We start from the raw sequence: 19584 nt of genomic DNA, 5'->3' as shown, positions 1-19584 counted from the left end.
TAGGCCAGTCAGGGAGTCACCCAGACCCAAGATCCTTCCGACTTTCTGATCGATCCTTTCCAAAGTGTGGTCCTCATCTTCATGGTCCAGAGTGGGGTAGATGCTCAAGATCCAGCTATCATGTCCACATTCCAGCCAGCAGGAAGGAGGAAGGAGGGAGAGAGAAGAGCACACCCCATCCCTTTAAGGAGACTTCTTAGAAGTTTCACACCAGAAGTAATTTGCAAAATATTTAACAGCATGGATTTCAGTTAATCAGAATGGATGCCAGATGTAAACAACAGGTACATTTGTGCCTGTGCATATGGGTTAAATATCAACCCTGATCATACCTTTTTACTTACAAATCTCATTGGCCAGATCTTAGTCGCATGACCCCAACTAGCTGCAAGGAAGGCTGGGAAATAGAGTCTTTATTCCAAACAGCTCTGGGCCCAAATACAAATTAGAGACTCCACTGCCCACTGAAGAGAGGACATGGACAGTGGGACAGCTAACATCTCTGCCACTCTGTGGAAAGCACTTAGCAGAGCTCTTGGTACAGGTCCACAAGCCCTTTCCACAATTTGAAAAAGAATCTTCCAAATTTTTTCTAAAAACAAGTCTTTTTCATAAATCGTTAGTTGGCAAAATTTGACCTGAAGTGTCTATTTATCCCACCTATTAGGAATATTCATATATTTGCTGATCCCTCTAGGATATTTACGTGTGTGTGACACACACACATACACACACACCGTACAGTATTACCTATAAAATCTAAAAAAGTTTGAATTTGAAACACCTTTGGCCTCGGGATTTTGGGTAAATAGAGTGATCTTACATCCATCCCAGTTTGCTTGGAACACTGGTTTAAACTTGCGGTCCTGGTGAAATTATTAATAGCTCTCCCACCTTTTACTTTCAGAATTGCCCAGTTTGGGTGATAAATTACGTGATCAACCTGTGGATAAGAGATTGTGAACCTATACAATCTAACCTCTAAATAAATGGCGGCAGTTCCTACTGCTCGCAGGGAGAGCCCCGGCAGTGCCTATTTATGAATAGAAATATGCTAAAATGTTTTTTCAAGTTCCTCATAGCCAGGCAGTACCCTCCTATCCATTTGGCTCCATTCTTCATGAATTGGGTTCTAGGATAGTGTGGCAGCTGGGTTCCCAACCAGCTGCCTTTCAGTGAGCACTAAATCAAGGCGGTTTGACTGAGTCAGAAAAATGACTAGCACATTCTGAACCCTGACAGTCCTTTCTTTCTTCATTTCTGGTGAATTTAAAAATAGGTCTGGAGATGGCCCTTTGCAGCAGAATTCCACAGGCATGATATCTCCTTCCACAGTAGAGATGAAAGGAAAATAGCTGACTGCAGAGGGCTTTTCTTGATTTTATTAATTATCTTCCAAGATCTCAACTCCTACGTGACAGGTGCCGGAGTTTGTCTGAGCAGGGCCAGCCCTGGGCAATACTGTTGTCCTCTTCCTGCTTCGTTCCCTCAGCATCCCTGCTCCACTTACCCTCTCGGCTTTCCCGCTGCGAGGCACAGCCTTAGTGCATCCCAAACCTGGCTCATCTTCACTCGAATCTGGAGTGTGTGTGAAAACACAGATTGCTGAGTCCCGCCCTGGGATGATGATTAGGAGTCTGGGTTCAGGCCCAGGAATCTGTATTTTTAACTCTTCCCTTGGCGATTCTGAAGAGCAGCCCAGTTTAACAAACACTAGCATAGCGCCATGAGCAAAGACTTTGGAAGCAGACAAAGCTGAGATCAAATTTAACTTCTGCCACTGTGGCCAGGGGCCGTTACTAAGCTTCTCTGAGTCTCAATTTGCCCATCTGTACGATGTGAAACAAATAAAATAATGTATTTTAAATTAAAATTTTTTCTCAGATCAAAATTCTTTATTCTTCTTCTCAAATCTAAAATCAGACAGTCTCCAGGCAGTTCATTAACCCAGGGGGAGAATCAAGGATAAGAACCACGTTGCTAAAAAGAACAAGCCCATACAAGCCTCCACCCTATCCTATCCTCCACTCTACTTGCTCCACCCCCATCACATCTGGGAGAGCAAAGGGCAGAGGTCATGACCTCAAGGCTCTCCAGCAGCTAGCTGAGGCCTGATACTGGGGCCCCGTATGAGTTGAGGGAATTCAGGGTGGATGAAGCCCTGACTGGCAGGCAGAAGATCCTGAGGTCTGTCAGTGGGCCATAGGTTCAGGGGCACGAGGTGTCCCAGGGGTCTGAGTGAGGGTTGGTGGCCAGCTGCTGCTGTACCAGGAATGACTGGGCATGGGTGGGCACTTGTTGTACCCCAGCTCACTGCTACAGGGCTATGCTTATATTGAACCAGGCACTAATGATCTTTAAGATCCTAGAACTGTAATGGGCACATGACAAAAACTCAATAAATTTTATCAGTTCCCAACAAGACCTGCATTACAATAAGGTAGAATTGACTAATAGGACAGTTGTGGGTTACTTTTCCAAAGAGATCATCATTTTAACGGGGAAAGACAGAGTGTTAAGACTAAGAATACTTCTCTAGCATAGACCATCAGTGGAAACGTTTGGAGGGAACAGGAGAGGTCTTCCAGCCCCTACAAACTATGCTTGCAGAATTTCTTATCTCAATAGAAAATTTAAAAACCCTTCACTCCTCCCTTATCCCTCCTTGCAATAATCCTTTGCCCCCCCATCTTTTACAACTCAGATTGGACTGAGTCTGTCGTGCCAAAACTATGGGTTAATCATAGTTTACATGTGGTAGACTGACAGCCTGTGGAGGAGAGGCTGATTGGTTCGGTCTGTTTCTTTTTGCTGTGATCATAATATGGTCCTTATATGATATTGACTCAACTGTCATTGGCTTGGGGCAGGGAGGATAGCATGCAGTGGTGAGCTGCAAATCATTGATACTGGCTTTGGGAGGCTTTCTCAATGGCTACAGCTGTACTCCGCATCCTCCAAAGTCCTTACCCCACACCCTTGTCATGAAGCCTCAGGTGGAGGAGATGCTCGGGTGAAGGCGGTAGAAAGAGCACTTCTTGGCATGAATACTGAAAGGATTTCTCCAGACGTGTGGTAACAACAGAAGTAGTTTTGTCTATGCTCAGCAGGCAGTATGCAGTCAACAAGTATTTGTTGATTACTTGCTTGATTTTGTGTTTTCGTTTTCCCAATTTCCTCGAAAATCTTTAGGAATCTAGTTCTTGGTCGTGGAAGAGGTATGGCAGGGAAGAGGTGAGCTGCGGAATTAGATAATATTTTATAGTTTGACTTTTATATTTCTGCTATATTGTGTGGCAATATGGCTTCATGAGAGAGGATGGTCTTTAGAGTTTGATGGACTTGGCTTCAGACCTTCAGACTTCAGACCTTCATCGTGCTGTTAGTCAGGATAAGCTAAACTCTCACCGGATTAACACAGGGAAGGTTTATTTCATCCAAGTCATAGTTCAGTGTAGGTGGCAGCGGGCAGGGTGAAGGGTGCTCTGCTCCATGTAATCATTCAGGGACCAAGCTCTCCCCATCTTCATCACATGGCTTCGTGGTGCCCTGGGTCATCCAGATAGGGATGATGGAAAAGGGGATGACGGATCGAGGTTTTTATGGATCAGGCCTGAAAGTGACAAAAATCACTTCTGTGCCCGTTTCATTGCCAGAACTCAGTGACATGGCCAGCCTAAAAGCAAGAGGGCTGGAAAATGTAGTTTAACATGTGCCTAGAAAGAAAATGAGAAAATGGACACTAATGAGTAATAGAAGGCTCTGTCACAACATTTATCAGCTGTGTGACCTTGGGCAAATGACTTAAACTCTCTCAACCTTAGTTTCCTCATCTGTACCATGGGAATGATACACATGTAGTGGGACTGTTGTAAGACTTAAAGGATGCAATATACATAACATGCTTCATGCACAGTATGTCCTTCCCTTTTAGATATACAAATGAGCACTTTTTTCCTTCCTCTGGGAAACCCCAAATACTGACTAGCTGAAAGTTGGCCCTCTACAAACTTTCTGTCTAGTTAGGGGAACATGGATTAATATATATTGCTCCTTGTCACCTGGAGATGGAGGGTTCAGTTTGGGTGTTCTCCTCTTGGGGAAGTGGTGAGGTGGTCCCGGAATCCCTGGGAAGTTGGTCTTAAGGTCTTTTCTGGGGCACGTGTTAAGGGTTTGCTGGACTATGACCTTAATAGCCAGGAGCAGCTATTCTCAAGTTACCTGGAGGAAAGAACCACAAGAACATGGCTTCCATAGGAGCTCCAAGTATTTGTGATGATATAGGTAAAAGTGTTCTGATCAAAGAGTAGACTGTTGAAAAGATTTTGGAAAAATCTTTTCTTCTCTTGAAATCTTTAAGGAAAGGTCAGTTTTTACCTTTTGCAGTTACTCAGCATATCTCAGTTTAGGGTCAGAAGAATAGGCTCTTGCTTCTGGGGCCGCCTTCCTCTCTCCTGTCCTCCCTCAGAGTGGTCCTTTTCTCCTTCCTCCTGGAAACAAGGTGTCTAAGGCTTTGTGCCTGAGTTGACCCACCCCAGAGCTATCCTTGGAGGCCTTCTTTAGAGGAACACCCACACCACCTAGCCTCCTGGCTAGGTTCCAGAACATTCTTGAGCAGTCTTACCCTCTTGACCAGACATACTCAATGAGGGACAAGAGGGTCAACGTACAAGGTGCAATGGAGGAGGAGAACAGCAGAGTGTAGTCATGGGAAGTGGGTTATAGATAAAATGCCCTTGTTTCTAAAGATGGAGTAAGGCCCCGGGTGCTCTGCCCTCCAGTGCTTCCACTGTAGGTGGTTTTGGCAGGGCATGGAGCTGTACCAGAGCTCGGAGCCAAGAGACGAGAAAGGGAGAAGGCTTGGCGGCCAGATGCTTTCTCTTCTCTGACTTCTGCTGGCTCACTTAGAAGCAACATGGAACTTAGACTATGCTCCTTCCTCTGAATGGTTTCCAGTCACGTCCCTCCCCAACCCCAACTGGAGGCCACTCTATTTTTAAATTTCTCTTGGGAAGTAGATTCCAAAGATTCCCTAAGTATTCCCATCAGGGCAGCCTCTGATTTCCAGTAAATCCAGGGTCACATAGTTTTCTATATTCATTAGCATTCAGTTTGCATAAATTAGCATGCCACCAAATCCTGGACTCTGAGTCAAAGCAACCCAGGGACTTAATGCAAATGGGCTCCAGCTTTTGTGTCCCTGGGAGATGGCTGAGGAAGGCAGTCTCAGCCTTGGAGAGAGGCAGCCCTGACTTGTGAGCAAGAGGTCCCATCATCTGCTTGGCTGTCAGATCCCCACCCAGGGCTCAATGAGAACTCTATCGGGAGTCCTGTTTTCTGGAGCCTGAAGCTTCACCCTCGATGTGTTGGCACCTATGAGAGGGGATTTGAGTCATGTGGTGGGTGTGGGGGGTTGGGTTCAGTGGCACAGGAGCTGGATGAGGAGGGATCCTCAGATCTGAATAAAGGTCAGAAAGGAGCGAAGCTGGGAGCAGGGGTGGAAGGAGGGAGGACAGAGAGTTTCCCTGAAGACTGAGACAGCCCATGGAGAGGGCAGCCCTGGGGTAGGGAAAGGACAGAGGGGAGAGGTAAGAAGGAGCAAGGGTGGGCAGGAAGTACAGGCGAGTTGGTGGGCAAGCACTGAACGGCCGGTTAGAATGGAGAGTGGGCACGTGTTATCTAGGGAGCTAGTGACCAAAGTTAGAGAGTGTGTCGCCAGGTGGGTTCCCGGGGGCCACTCCTTTCCTCTCTTGCCAGGTGTTAGGCTGGGGTTTCTTGCTGGGGCCTAGAAAGTCATCTCTTGGGTGTGTCCAGGGACTATCTGAGGTGTCACAGCCTGAAAGTGCAGGTAGATTTTAAAGTGGGATGGGGCTTTGGGTTGTTTTTCTGAGAAGAAGGAACAGGCCACTCCACCCACGCAGGCAGCTCCTTCCTCCAATGGCCAGGCTCTCCTGAGCCTGAGTGAAAGGCGCTGCCTATGGCAGAGGAGTAGAAGGAAATGGAGTGGTCCCCATAGCCAGGGGAGAGACGGTGCCCAGCATTCTAAGCCACAGTTTATTGACTGCTGGCTATAGGCTGGCTACTGGCCACAGTGGAGGGTCAGACAACTTCTAAGGCCATGCTCTCTGTGGAGTCAGCCCACGGTCAGGAATGTCGGCTTCAGCGTCAGAATCCTTGGGTTTTAATCCTGGCTCCATCACTGGGGGCCTTGGGTAAGTTATTTGAAGTCGTCTGTGCCTCAGTTTCTTCATCTGTAAAATGGGAATAATAATGCCTACTTCCTAGAGTTGTGGAGATAGAACTAAACACAATAACCCCTACAGAGTTGTTAGAACAGAGGCTGCCAGAGAGGAAGTACTGAATTGATACTACCATGATTGCATGTGGCAGCCCCAAATACAGTGCAACGGCAAGACTGGAGAACTTGGAGAGAAACACAGCGTGGGCTCCCAGTTTGTTGGCTCTGTGCTCAGTGTGGCAGCTGCTCTTAGAGTTTGAGTTGATGCAGCCACAGGGGCAGGCTGTGTGGACGAGGGCCAGACGTGGGCACTGGCCAACCACAGTCTGGGAAATGACACTGTTGGCTGATAATGTTTCCCTTTTTTTCTCCCCAGGAGGGGCGTACAAAGGAAAAGAAATTGCTCCCTTATTTGTTTGGCAGGAAGAAACACATGGGCTGGAGGGAGGGGCTCCAGCAAGAAGAAAGGCATAGGAGCCTTCATGACTTGTTTCTATCACACCCAATAGGGGGCCCTTGGGGAGGGTCTGTTAGTCTGGCATCTGTGGGCAAGGAGGGACTAAAAATCATTAGTGGTGTCTCTCCATGTCCTGGGCCTCCCCTCCGTTAGAGCTGGCGGAGGCTGCTGGAAGGAGGGGAGCAGGGGACGTCGGGAAGGATGGAGTGTGCCTGGATGCGGGGAATGATAGGTGGACGACTGCAGGTCTTTATAACAAGCATTTATGGAGCCCGTAGTATGTGCCAAGCTCTGCGCTGCACCTGGGGACCCAGAAACAATAAGACATGGCTGTTCCGCTAAAGGAGGCTACAAGCTATACCAATTAAAACAATTATTTCAGTCCTCCACAGATGCCATTTCTCCCCCTGCCCCGGGCACACAGACGGCCTTGGGGTCTCTCACTCTTGGCTCAAGGTGACTTCCCTGACAGCAATCCCATGTCACACTCTCAGCTTATCACCGATTTGCAGAGCTGCTATCTTGTGGCTCAAAGCACTGAGCTGGTGGACCACAAAAAGTTCTGAGAGGCTTCTTAGCGGGCTGTTCTGCACATCATTAACTATTCAGAGCCCAGAGCCACGTGCCAGGTGCCTGCGTTTCCTCCAGCCCTTGGTCTTCCCTCAAGATCCAGCCCCTGATGCTGTGGGATGTCTGACGGCCCAGCCTGGGATCCGCACTCTGGGCCCTGGCCTCCTCCTGTTTGGAGTTGTTATCAGAGGAAACAGACTTTAACATAACAAAGTCCTTGTCTCTTGGGCCTGCCCATAGAGTTGTATCTTTTTGCCCTTTGTCACCTCAGATTCATCCTCAGCATAACTTCCATCACCATTAGCCTAATTCACCATCCCAGATGCCCAGAAAATTTCAAAACTGGCCTGTAGGCTGCTATTTGGCGTTAGAGTTCAGAGACATCTTCGACTTCAGGATCAAAAAGGAGCTACTTATGTCTGGGGTGCAGTAAGATGGTTGGAGGGGGGCTGGTTGTACTGATCCCAACCTGCTCCAGCCACAAGTCCCCTCATCCATCTCTAAGCCTGGGACCCAGGCCAGGGCTGGGCCAGGCCTCTCTGGGCACAGAAGCCTGCCAGCATTGGTTTCACTCCTTGACCGAGAGGCCAAAAGGACATTGCAATGTTGAGGCAATGAACATGAAAGACAAGCAAGTGGCTTTAGTGCCGGGAAGTCAGAAATGGAAGGTCAGTGATGGCATTCTTTGAGACTCACTGTAGACTATGTTCTGTGCTCTGCTAGCCAGAACTCTACTATTTACTTGAAGTAGGACCTTGGGAAAATCCCTCTCTTCTATAGACCTCAACTTCCTCATATGTAAAGTGCATCTGGGATTAGTCAAGAACCTTTGGGCCTGACATGCCATGATTCTGGATGTCCCAGTAATCTGTCGCCCAGAGGACAGAGAGCTTGAAGATATGTGGGGAGAGATGGGGAGGAAGAAAAGCCCAGTGGGAGTCCTGGTGAATTTAGTTAACTGAAAGGGAGGAGGAAGAAAAGGGAATAAGAAAGTAAAGTGAAAAGAGGGAAGACCCTAAGCGGGGAAGATAAGGAGAGAGAAAGTGTGAAAGAGACGGGTGGCCACCACAATTACTTCAGGGCTCCTCAGATACATCCTAGCCATGTTTACTTTGTTAGGATGGGGGTGGGGGGTGGGGAATTTTCTTTTCCAAAGAGGGCCATGATAATGCTGCCACCCCATGCTCTTTCACAATGTGATCTTGCCGTTTCCCTATCAAGCCTTCGAGTCTAGGTCCTCTCCCTTTAAAGGTGGGCTGGCCTTATGACCTGCTTTTAACCGTAGAATGTGGTAGAAGTTATACTGGGTGACTTCTGAGGCTCAGTCAGAAGCAGTTTCCACTCGGTTATGTTGGGATACCTGCTCTGAGAGAAGCCAATCTGACTCTCTGAGACTATCATGCTGGAGAAGCCACAAGTAGGCATTCCTGTTGATAATCCCAGCTGAATCCCCATTCTAGCCATTTCCCTCAAGGCACCAGACATGTGAATCAGACTACTGATCAACCTCACTTGTTACCACGAGGAGCAGAAGAATTGCCCAGCTGAGCCCTGTCCAAATTCCTGATTTAGAGGAATCTATGAAATATAAGAAAATGACTGCTTTTTTTTTTTCTTTGCTGAGGAAGATTTGCCCTGAGCTAACATCTGTGCCAATCTTCCTTTATTTTGTATGTGGGTCACATGGCTGACGAGTGGTGTAGGTCTGCGCCTTGGATCTGAACCTGTGAACTTGGGCCACCAAAGCAGACCGTGTCGAACTTAATGACTATGCCACGGGGCTGCCCCCAAATGACTCTGCTGTTTTAAGTCATAAAGTTTTGGTTTGTTATAAAGCAAAAGGTACTGGAAGAGGGTGACAGGAAAGGTTTAAAAATATAAGCCCCCTTGCATGGAAAAATGCTTACAAGTGTATAAACAAGATTTAAGATTTCAGAGATGTATGAGATTTCAAAATTAATTTGGAAGCCAACTTTTAATCTTGCCTATTAAGGACATTACAACAAAACTACCATTTTTCTATAGGTCACCATATTATATGTTTTAAAAGTCTATTTTACCATGAAAAGGAGAGAAAAGACACTACATCCCACCAGAATGGCTAAAATGAAAGAGATAAGCAATATGAAATGTTGACAATGACGTGGAACAGCTAGAACTCGCATACATTCCTGGTGGAAGTATAAAATGGCACAGCCACTCTGGAAAATAGCTTGACAGTATCATCTAAAGCTGAATATATGCATATATTCAATTCCTTTCCTAAGTATGTGCCCAACAGAAATTTATGTCTATATTTACCAAAAGATCTGTATCTAAGTGTCCATAGCAGCACTGTTCTTAATAGCCCCAAACTGGAAATGACCCAAAAGCCCAGCAGCAGCAGAATGAATAAATAAATTGTAGTATACTCACATAATGGAATACCACATAGCAATGAGAATGAATGAATTATTGCAGGAAAAATCATGGACAAGTCTCGTAAATACAATGTTGAGGGAAAGAAACCAGTCAAAGAATACATACTATGTGATTCCATTTACATAAAATTGAAAAGCAAGCAAAATTAATCTTTCGTGTTAGAAGTTAGGATAGCGGTTACCTTTTAGTGACTGAAAGGGGGACTTCTAGGGGCGGGGTGATGTTCTGATTCTTCGCCAGATGCTAGTTACACGGGGTTGCTCATTTTGGGAATGTCGTCGAGTGGTATCCTTACCACTTGTGAGCTTTTCTGTATGTATGTGATACTTCAAAATAAAACATTTAAAAACAGGAGGAAGGATGGGTCTTTAAGAGACAAATTTAGGGCTTCCCTTGCCCTTTTGCTCCTGGAGAACCCAGCTCTGCATACCTCTCATTCCTGGATTCCAGGTCCCATTTGCAGTAACGAAGACCATGGGGCTCAGGGAGGTTATGCAGCATTCTGAGTCTCTCCTCTGTGTCGTGGCCTCATCTCTCATTCCAGCCTCATTTCCCACCATACTCTCATGCCTCTCCCCACTTGCCACACCCCCTCTATCCCCTAGGCACATTATACCTGGGCACGCTGCACTTGTCCTCCAACTCATTCTCTTTCTCCATCATGCCACTCCCTCTGCTAGGAGTGCTCAACCTGTCATCTCTCTGCTCAGACCTCCCCTTCTCTAGGATGCCTCTTTCTATGTACAGCCAAGGCCACCACTACACTATGATTTGTCTTACTGGGGTGTGTGTGCCCACGCATGCGGACATCTTCATGGTCCCTGATCTCCTATCTTGCCTCTAGTAGGTGCTCAACAATTGTTTCTCAAGTGACTTTCAGGCTGCAGAGGGACCCTGACACTAACTCCACCCCACTCCTCTTCTCGGTGGTTACTCATTGTCCCCTTGAGTCAGAATCTCCAGCCTCCCAGGGGACCTTTCTTGCAGCCGCTCCCCATTCTGCGACTCCAGTGTAGGGGCATGGATCCATGCAGCTTGGATGAGGCACATTCTCGTTACCAAAACCCCCTCACCTCCTTCATCTCAGACCTCTGGCATTAGGCTAATTGTGGGGTGACAAAGGGTGACTGGGACATCCTCAGTCCTGGCTCCCCTCATTCAAGCTCCAACCTGCAGTACTAGGATGTGGCCACAAGGGGCACTCCGGGGCGACTCTTTGCCCAGTAGAGGAGGGCTCTGTGGGAACTTGTCCTCTCCAGATGAACAGGGAAAAACTCAGGGGTCTCTCCTCTCCAAGATCTCCGAGTGCTGAAGCCCAACAGCCCCCCTTGGCTGCCTTATCCTGATTTTTTCCCCTTTAGTCATCTAGAAGCTGTCGTTTTATATCTTAACACATTCCTCCTTGCTTTCCCATGAGCCTCTCTTCTTGCCACCCCCGTTACTGACCAACAGTCACCACAGGGGGAGGACATCTCCACTTTTATCAGTTCCACCTCTTTTAGATGAGTGCCAGGCGTAAATCACAAGCTCCTTGTCTTTCAGGATGTGGGATGGAAAATTGTTCTGTTCCATGTCTTCAACATCTCTTGACTCGGCCACCTTCTGTCTCCCTACTGTCACCCAGGTTCGGGGCTCCCCATCTATGGCCAGGATTAATGCAACGGCTTTCTGGAGGATCCCCTTTCTCTAGACAGCCCCTGCCCATCAACTCTCCACCCTGAAGCCAAGGAGATCTTCCTCCCATCAGATGCTGGCCTTCAGTGGCTCCCCAAGTCCCAGACATTCACAGAGTGCCCCACGCCCCCTAAGATCCAGTTGCCTGATTCTCCAGCCTCATGTCCCTCCTCTCCACTTGCCCTTCAAGCAGCAGTACTGAAATACTTGTAATTGCTCCACACACGTGATGTTTCAAGCCTTTGTACTTTGCACACGTTCTTTTCCGTGGCCTGATGCTTTCCCCACCCCTCCGTGGCACCTCCTCCACTTTACCCTTGTGCCCCATGCTTCCTCCACTCGGCAGAGCCCTGTTCATCCTTGAAACTGCCACTTCCTCCGTGAAGCCTTCCTTGACCCGCAACTCCATCCCGTGCCCCAGAACCCCTTGTCTGAATGGATCCTGTTCTCCGAACATGCGTCTCTCCTTGTATCTGTGACTCAGTGTTGTGATAATTACTCACACCTGTGCAGTTTCCTCCACCTCTCTGTACCTCCGTGTGGGACCCGGGGCGGGTACACGGTAGGTACTCTGTGAAAGGTGTTGCACAGGGATTGCTCCCTTTTTGCACCATCAGCTCCCACCTTGAGCAATTCCTTTCAACGCTCTGAACTCTCCCATTTGATGATCTGCAAAATGGAGAGGTGCAAGAATCAGAAGAGGGCACCTCCAGGGCTGGCCCCGTGGCCAAATGGTTAAGTTCGTGCGCTCCGCTGCAGGCGGCCCAGTGTTTCGTTGGTTCAAATCCTGGGCGCGGACATGGCACTGCTCATCAGACCACGCTGAGGCAGCGTCCCACATACCACAACTAGAAGAACCCACAACGAAGAATATACAACTATGTACCGGGGGGCTTTGGGGAGAAAAAGGAAATAATAAAATCTTTAAAAAAAAAAAAAAAAAGAAGAGGGCACCTCCATTATAGAACTTTCTAAACAGCCAAGGGCTGTGCAAATGTTTTTATTGCACTTTCTTCTTCCAGACTCATGTTTACCTGCACTTGCCTGTGTGGAAATCATAAGATCAAAGGAATGTGATGTGATCTTTTTGTAATTTCCCCACCTTGGGTCCAGGGAAACGCTGGTCAAGAGTAAACCATTAATTCTCTCTCCCTGTGGCCCCCAGACTTCTCTGAAGCTCTGGGTTAATGATTCTGAGGTTGTTTTCCTCACAGGGCCAATTTGTATCTAATCTTTGGCATGTTTCCTTCTTTCTTAAGAATAACTTGACTCACTCCAATAATTCCCCATGCTGGGGTCAGGAACCTCATTTTGCCAAAGGAAACAGTGGATGTGTGTAGGTCCTGGGCTGTCCTCCTCGACCAGTGCCCTACCCCATGCCCACCATTCGCTCTATTAACAGAAGGGAACTGTCCTCACCCGCCGTGATGAGGTCTGCGAAAGTCACAAACTGTGACGGTACAAGCAACAAGGTTACTGTGACCCAACAGAAATAATCTCCCTCACGTGAGGCTTCAGGATTTGTTTTCAAAACCCCAGATGAAGAAAGTTCCTGAAGATTTGGTATGGAGTAACCATTCTGAGCCTGGATTTCGAAAGGTTAATTGGTGGCTGGGGGAGGATGGGCTGCAGAGAGAGGCATCCCCAGTCGGGAGTGGTCCCTGGAATTCTAGGCAGGAGGTCTGTTTATGGCTGCAGTGCAGGTCACACCAGAGGCTGGGGATAGAAGCCTGGGAGCCAGACACAGCTCAGGGGTGGTCTGGACGCTCTTGAGATAAGGCCAGCTCAGGGCTGTGAGCTCACTGGAGTTTGAAAACCAGCTCACAGTGGCTCACTACCAGGAGTCTCCCCAGCCCCCTCTCCCCCTCCCCTCAGTTCTGTAAATTTGCTTGTCTCTGTAGACTTTCGGAACACGGTGGTAAGAATGCTGATGTCTCAGGTTCTTGTGCTGGCCCTGTCTCCTTAGACTTGCTCACTTTGCCTCCTCCCCATGTCCCAGACAGGGCATTGCATAAAGTAGTGGGCTGGTGGCTCACTGTTCTGCAAAGGTCCCACTGTGTGACCCGAACAAGTTACCTTCTCTGAGCCTCAGTGTTCTCATCTGTAAAATAAGGGTATAATTCCTTCCTTTCCTAATAGCCAAACAAAGGTTCATGTAATAATTTACCTAAAATAAATGTAATTTAAGGAGACCAGGCCAGCCCTGGTGGTCTAGTGGTTGAGATTCGATGCTCTCTCTGCCACTGCCCAGGTTCATTTTCCAGTCAGGCAACCACGCAACTCATCTGTTGGCTGTCATACTGTGGCAGCTGCATGTTGCTATGATGCTGAAAGCTGTGCCATGGGTATTTCAAATACCAGCAGGGTCACCCATGGTGGACAGGTTTCAGCGGAGCTTCCAGACTAAGACAGGGCAAGAAGAAGCACATGGCCACTCACTTCTGAAAAATTGGCCAGGAAAACCCTATGAATACCATCGGAGCATTGTCTGATATAGCACTGGAAGGTGAGAGGATGGCGCAAAAAGACCAGGCAGGGTTCTGCTCTGCTGTACATGGGGTCGCTAGGAGTCAGAATCCACTCGACAACACTAACGACAACGACAAGACAGACTAGACTTTTCAGACATATGACTTATCACTTCTGTGCATATCTAAGAGTGGAAACATAAGGGAAAGGCATTGGTTAAGGCATGTCTGAGGCCATAACTTCATCACAACTGCCATGGCAATTGTAGGACCATTCTGATTTCAGAGATATTAAAATGTGAAAAAAGTACAACACGTAAGTGCCCACCACCTTGCTTAAGAGAGAGAACAATTCCCAACAGCACTGAAAGGCTTCTGGTCACCTCCTTGATCTCGTGCCTCCCACCCTAGAGAAAACCACTGTCCTGAATTTAGTGTTGACTGTTGTTTATGTCGTACTCTATGCAATATACTGTTTTTGAACTGTTTTGTGAGTGGAATTCTATTCTATTCTGTGCCTGGTTTTTAAAAAGTGATGAGAAGTTTATCTATGCTAATGTGTGTAGCTGCCACTCATTTTTCACTATTGAATATTCCACTCTATTCATATCTTACTGTATTATCAATTCCGTTGATAGAAATTTGGGCTGTTTCCAGTGTTTTGCTATTAAATTATTTATGCTAGAAGCATTCTCATGGTTGTCTCCTAGAACATGTGTTTCTCCAGGAATGAAGAACCTGGGAATGGAATTGCTAAGTCTGGACAAGAGTCTGCCCTCTTCTAATGGCCAACGAATGATCTTCCCTTCCCTGAATAGCCCAAGGGGATGTGAGGACCATTCTTGCTTTGCCTGTGGACCTTCAGGGGGAAGAAATGTTTATAAAAAGGACAGGGAGATGGCGCAGGTAGAGTTTCCCAGGCCATTGTCTGACTTTCAGCCACTTTTCTGGAACCAGCCAGAAAAAAGTTGCAACAAGATGGAGCAGTCCTGTTGGCTCTGCCGAGCAGAACATGAGGTGAGGCTCCTCTTGACTGGACACTGGGGTCTCAGGCTGAAGCACAGTTGACATCACAAAATCCACTGTGTGGTCACCACTGGGCTGCGGGACATGGAAATTCAGACAAAATACAGCATGCCATTCTCAGATTGTATAGCTCTTTATTTAACCCGCAGTGAGGAAAGCTGAAATAGGCTCTCCAGGGGTGCTTCCCCGAACCCTGGTCCCTTCGCTGCTTGCAGCTCTGGGTCCTACTAATGGGCTTCAAATGTCACCGTCTCAACCATCTCAGATGTCACACTACCAATGATCTCCAGCCCCTGGCCACTCTCTGCTGTCTCTATGACGGTCTCCATGCTGTTCCTCTCCACGGTCTCAGTCAAGATGTTTACATCTTTGTCGGGTGGCGAGGCCACTGTTTTTGCAGTAAGATTGGCTTTGACATTCCTCAGGAAAGAGCTGATCCTGCTGGGTCTCTTGGTTGCGGAAACGGAACTAGCTGTAGATAAGTTCCTCCCTGATTTGTGAGACTCCTTTGTGATGGGAGCCCGGCTGATGCCTTTGTGCCGGGTGACGCGCCTGCTGCGCCCCGGGCTGCTGCGGCCTTTTTCCATTCTGTCTTCTCTCGAGGCTCGACGGCTGGCTAAGGACCGGCTGGATGATTTTTGCGTTATCTTGTCCCCCGCTGCCTTGTGGCGGCTCTCAGCTGCCCTGCGGTGACGGGAATTCCTGGATGCTCTATTCTCCCTTCTCTCCCTGTGTTCCCTTCTTCCCTGGAGGGCTTCATCACTGGCCTGGGATGCTGGCTGTTGACTTCCAGGCTGGTCACTCACAGGGTCTTCCCTTGGCAAGGTTGCGATGAGAGGTTCCTTGGCAGTCTTGCTGGTTGATTCTGCTCTTGCAATTGCCACCATGGTGCTGGCCTCTGGGGAGACGCCAGTGAACATGCTGGAAGTACCCTCAGAGGGCTTGTTTGCAGTACCTGCCGAGGCCATTTTAATGCTCTTTGGGGATATGTTGGTGGCGTCCGCCATGGCTATGCTGGTTTTGCTTCCCTCTGGACCCTTGGTGGCTGCCGCTGCTGTGGCTGTGCCTAGCTGTTCTGGTGCAGCAGACTTAGTGACTGCCACGCTGAAATCGCCTGCTGTGGTGCCTGCTGCCATCTCTGCTGCTGCCGCTGCCTCTGTCATTGCCCCTGCTGCTGACTCTTTGTCAAGCTCCGTAGGTTTTGTGTTTGATGTGGCTACATCGGGCACGGTGGTGAGTCTGTGGGAGTCATATTGGGTACTCTCTCCCCCAGCAAAAGCTGCAGAGGTGGCCCCAGCCACCTCCGAGACTACCTGGAGGCTCCTGATGCTGCTGCCCTGCTCCTCATCCCCTTTCCCTCGGAAATCCACCACTGCCGGGCTCCTGCTGTCCTCTTCCTCATGCATGCATATCATGTCCTCCCCTGGCATGACACAGGTAGGGCTGTTACTGTCCCCCGGTGGTCGCAGGAGCCCAATTAGCTTTTCCCAATAGGCAAAGAGTTCTTCCTGTGCATCCAGAGGGGGACACAGCTGCAGGTAGCAGGAACGGCCAGTGGCAAACTTCAGGCGCAGCTGTTGTTTCTCACGGTCGTGAATGGAGATCCTTACAAACTTCAAGGGAAGGAGCCTGGTGAGCTCTAAGGTCTTTGTAGCCTTGCGGCTTTTTCCCTTGGTGGCCTGGCCACGCCCGGCATGCTCTTCACAGCCCGTGGCTGGTCGGGCCAGCAGCATGATGTCTGGTAGTGGGAGGGTGGGGCTGGTGGAGGCAATGCCCACAGTCACCATTCGGACACGGTTGTGCACATCGATCACTTCTCCCCTTCTGGTGATCTGAATAAAGTCGCTCTCAAATATGGGTGCGTACCTGAAAATGTCATATTCTCCCTTGTGCAGTTGTCGCTGCAGTTTCCCCATGGCGGTATTGAACATGCCCACTCCGGAGTCACTCTGGGCCGTGTAATATGGTAGCAGTGACTCACTGGTCATGACTGTCTTTTATCATGACAGGCAGTGCTGGTGAGGCAGGTCTCTGGGCCTTTCCTTCCTTGGCCTCGTTGGCCGAAGAGGGACCAGCGGTGTTCTTGTGTCACAGAGGTGGCTCTACAGCAGGTCTCTCCACCCTACCCCACCCTTCTGGCCCCACCCTTTGCCTCAAAGCCTCCCAGAGGCAGGGGCTGGGGTGGGAGCTGAGATGATTGCTATGGGGATGCCGTAGGGTGCCTGGACCCCAGACTGAATCTCTTCAGGTCTGTAGAGATGTACAGCCTCTGATTTTTTATCTCCCTAAGAGGCTGCTGTGAACTGCAGTCCTGGCGAGAGAAGTGACCACTTTCTTGGCCCAAACCCTCTGAGCAGCCATATTTATCCTCTGCTGCCCATTGTGACCTGTCACTGTCACATACCCCTTTGTTCTCATCCCCCAGGCACCCCCCTCAGGGCGGGGCCACCATCCTCCCCTCAAACACCCCATTGCCCCCATAGAGGACAGGCCCACCCTGCCAGGGACTCAGGTGGGTAGGAAGATAAAAATTCCTTCAAATGGGAAAATTTTGTGTGGGTGGCTTTTTTTCCTCCTCCAAATTCAAAAGTTTCAGCAACTGGACAAAATCTATAAGAATTTGATAAGTAAGATGATGGCATAAATTGAACCATTTGAGTTCATGGTTTAATTTTATTGAATAACCTGGAATTGGCAGTCTTAGTCCTTAGCCCGTCCTTTCATAAAATCTCAGTAAACATTGGTGATAATGATTTTTAAAAATTTAAAAATTTGCTTCCCCTAGGTACCATGTGATGTTTTCCACATGTAATCTTAAAACCCATTGAGTTTGATACATTGTTGCCGTCCCGTATTACAGATGAAGAAATTGAGGTTGTATCACTCGCCTAAATTCACAGAAGTACTGGGAGGGGAGGCAGTGTTTGAATGCAGGTCTAGCTGGTTCCAAAGCCTTTGTTCTGAACCACTACAGCGCTTTGCCTCACAAAGAAAGCTTGGGCCAGCCAAATGTTTCCAAACTGGAGTGATTTAAGTACTTTCAAGAAGATCAATTGTGTGTTATTATAATTTGCATCATTCTATATGCGTGCATTTGTTATGGGGAGAACCCAAGACAACTGCTTCAGACAGTGGCTGGGCTGAATTAGGGAGTAAATTACCCTGGGGGTCACCTCAGTGCTTCCCCTCTGTTATGCTTATGTAAGCAATCTGTATGTGGAAACCTTGCTATTTTCTTTTAAGACCCCCTGTTTCCTTCTCTCCTCCCTCAGTGAAATGGGGAGGAGGTAAACCCAAGATGTAAGCTTCAATTCCAGGAGCATGTCAAATGCCCTCCTGTAGTAATCTCCCTACCATGCAGAAGTTGTTTGGAGGCATTGACACCTATGGGGAGCGTGTACAATACTATCTCTTGCCTTACTGCCACTCCCACAGAGCTAGCTACAGAATAAGTGATTTCTAGATGGTTACCTGAAAGTTCTGAGAAAGACCCCTGCTCCCACTCTCATTTCTCTCAGTTTGATGTTATGCCTGGAATCCCACCTTAGAGATCCATTCCTTGAGGGTAAAGGTTATCTTTCTGTTAAATACACACAAACATCCATCAATAGACAAATGGATAAACAAAATGTGGTCTATCCATACAGTGGAATATTATTCAGCCATAAAAAGGAGTGAGGTACTGACACATGCTACAACATGGATGAACCTTGAAAACATTATACTAAGTGAAAGAAGCCAGATGTGAAAGGCCACATGTTGTATGATTCCATTTACATGAAATGTCCAGAATAGGGAAATCCGTGGAGACAGATATTAGATTAGTGGTTGCCTGAGGCTGGAGGGAGGTGAGAATGAAGAGTGACTGCTTAATAGATACAGGATTTTCTTGTGGAGTGATGAAAAATTCTAGAATTAGACAGTGGTGATGGTTATACAGTATGGTGAATGTACTGAATGCCACTGAGTTGTACATTCTAAAATGGTTACAATGATAAATTTTATGTTATGTGTATTTTATCACATGCACATACAAACATCCACTCCTGCTCGGAACACTTATAGTTAAAAAACATAGGTTTTAGCTTTAGAAGGATCAACTGTGACCTTGAGCAAGCTACTTAGCTCTCTATCTCCTCGTCTGCAAAATGGAGATATTAACAGTTGCTGTGAGGATTAAATGAGAGAATGCATGTAAAGTGTTCAGCATATTGTCTCACTCAATAAACATTAGCTATTATTAGCATTACTGCTCAACTGGCCCTTTAAGCCTCAGCGTGAATTCCTTCCTGAGAGCGGTTTTTGATCAAAGAAATAGAGAAGCTTCCGGGGTCAGAGCCACCATGAGAACATGGAAGGATGCTCAATGGCTGACTCGGCCGCTGTACCTCAGGCAGATCCATGAAAACACAGAGAGACTGCTTGAACACAACCAGAGAGTATGGGATCGGGAAGAGAGGAGCAAGTTTGGTGTGGGTTTCAAGGGTTTATTCAAAGCCCATCAGAAGTTAGGATAAAAATGGAAAATAGAATTTTAAGCTCTTGGCAGAAAGTGAAGGGTTCAGTGTCAGAACCCCTGTCCTGGGCCAGCACACTTTAAAGCTCTTTGCTCTGAAACAGGTGTCAGGCCAGATCTCAGGGACAGACAAGGGGACAGGATGAGGGCAGGCGAGAAGAGGGAGAGAGGCCTTTCCATGCCCTGGCAGCGTGACCTCACCACCCCAGTGAGA

The 19584-nt window shown here is 47.9% G+C and overlaps 1 protein-coding gene across 1 annotated transcript; it reads right to left on the bottom strand.

Moving 5' to 3' along the window:
- Positions 1-15081: 15081 nt before the first annotated feature.
- On the bottom strand, positions 15082-16842 carry GARIN4 (golgi associated RAB2 interactor family member 4). The gene has a single exon (XM_014834944.3). It carries the CDS (start codon positions 16840-16842, stop codon positions 15082-15084), a length of 1761 nt encoding a protein of 586 aa, XP_014690430.3.
- Positions 16843-19584: the final 2742 nt, after the last annotated feature.

Source organism: Equus asinus, chromosome 25 (genome assembly GCF_041296235.1).
Source record: "Equus asinus isolate D_3611 breed Donkey chromosome 25, EquAss-T2T_v2, whole genome shotgun sequence".
NCBI lineage: Eukaryota > Metazoa > Chordata > Mammalia > Perissodactyla > Equidae > Equus > Equus asinus.
The sequence above is the reverse complement of the archived record's forward strand: the minus strand, read 5'-3'. Positions and strand labels throughout refer to the sequence as shown.

Coding starts and splice junctions, on each gene's coding strand:
- GARIN4 (XM_014834944.3), bottom strand. CDS start 16,842: ATGACCAGTGAGTCACTGCTACCATATTACACGGCCCAGAGTGACTCC.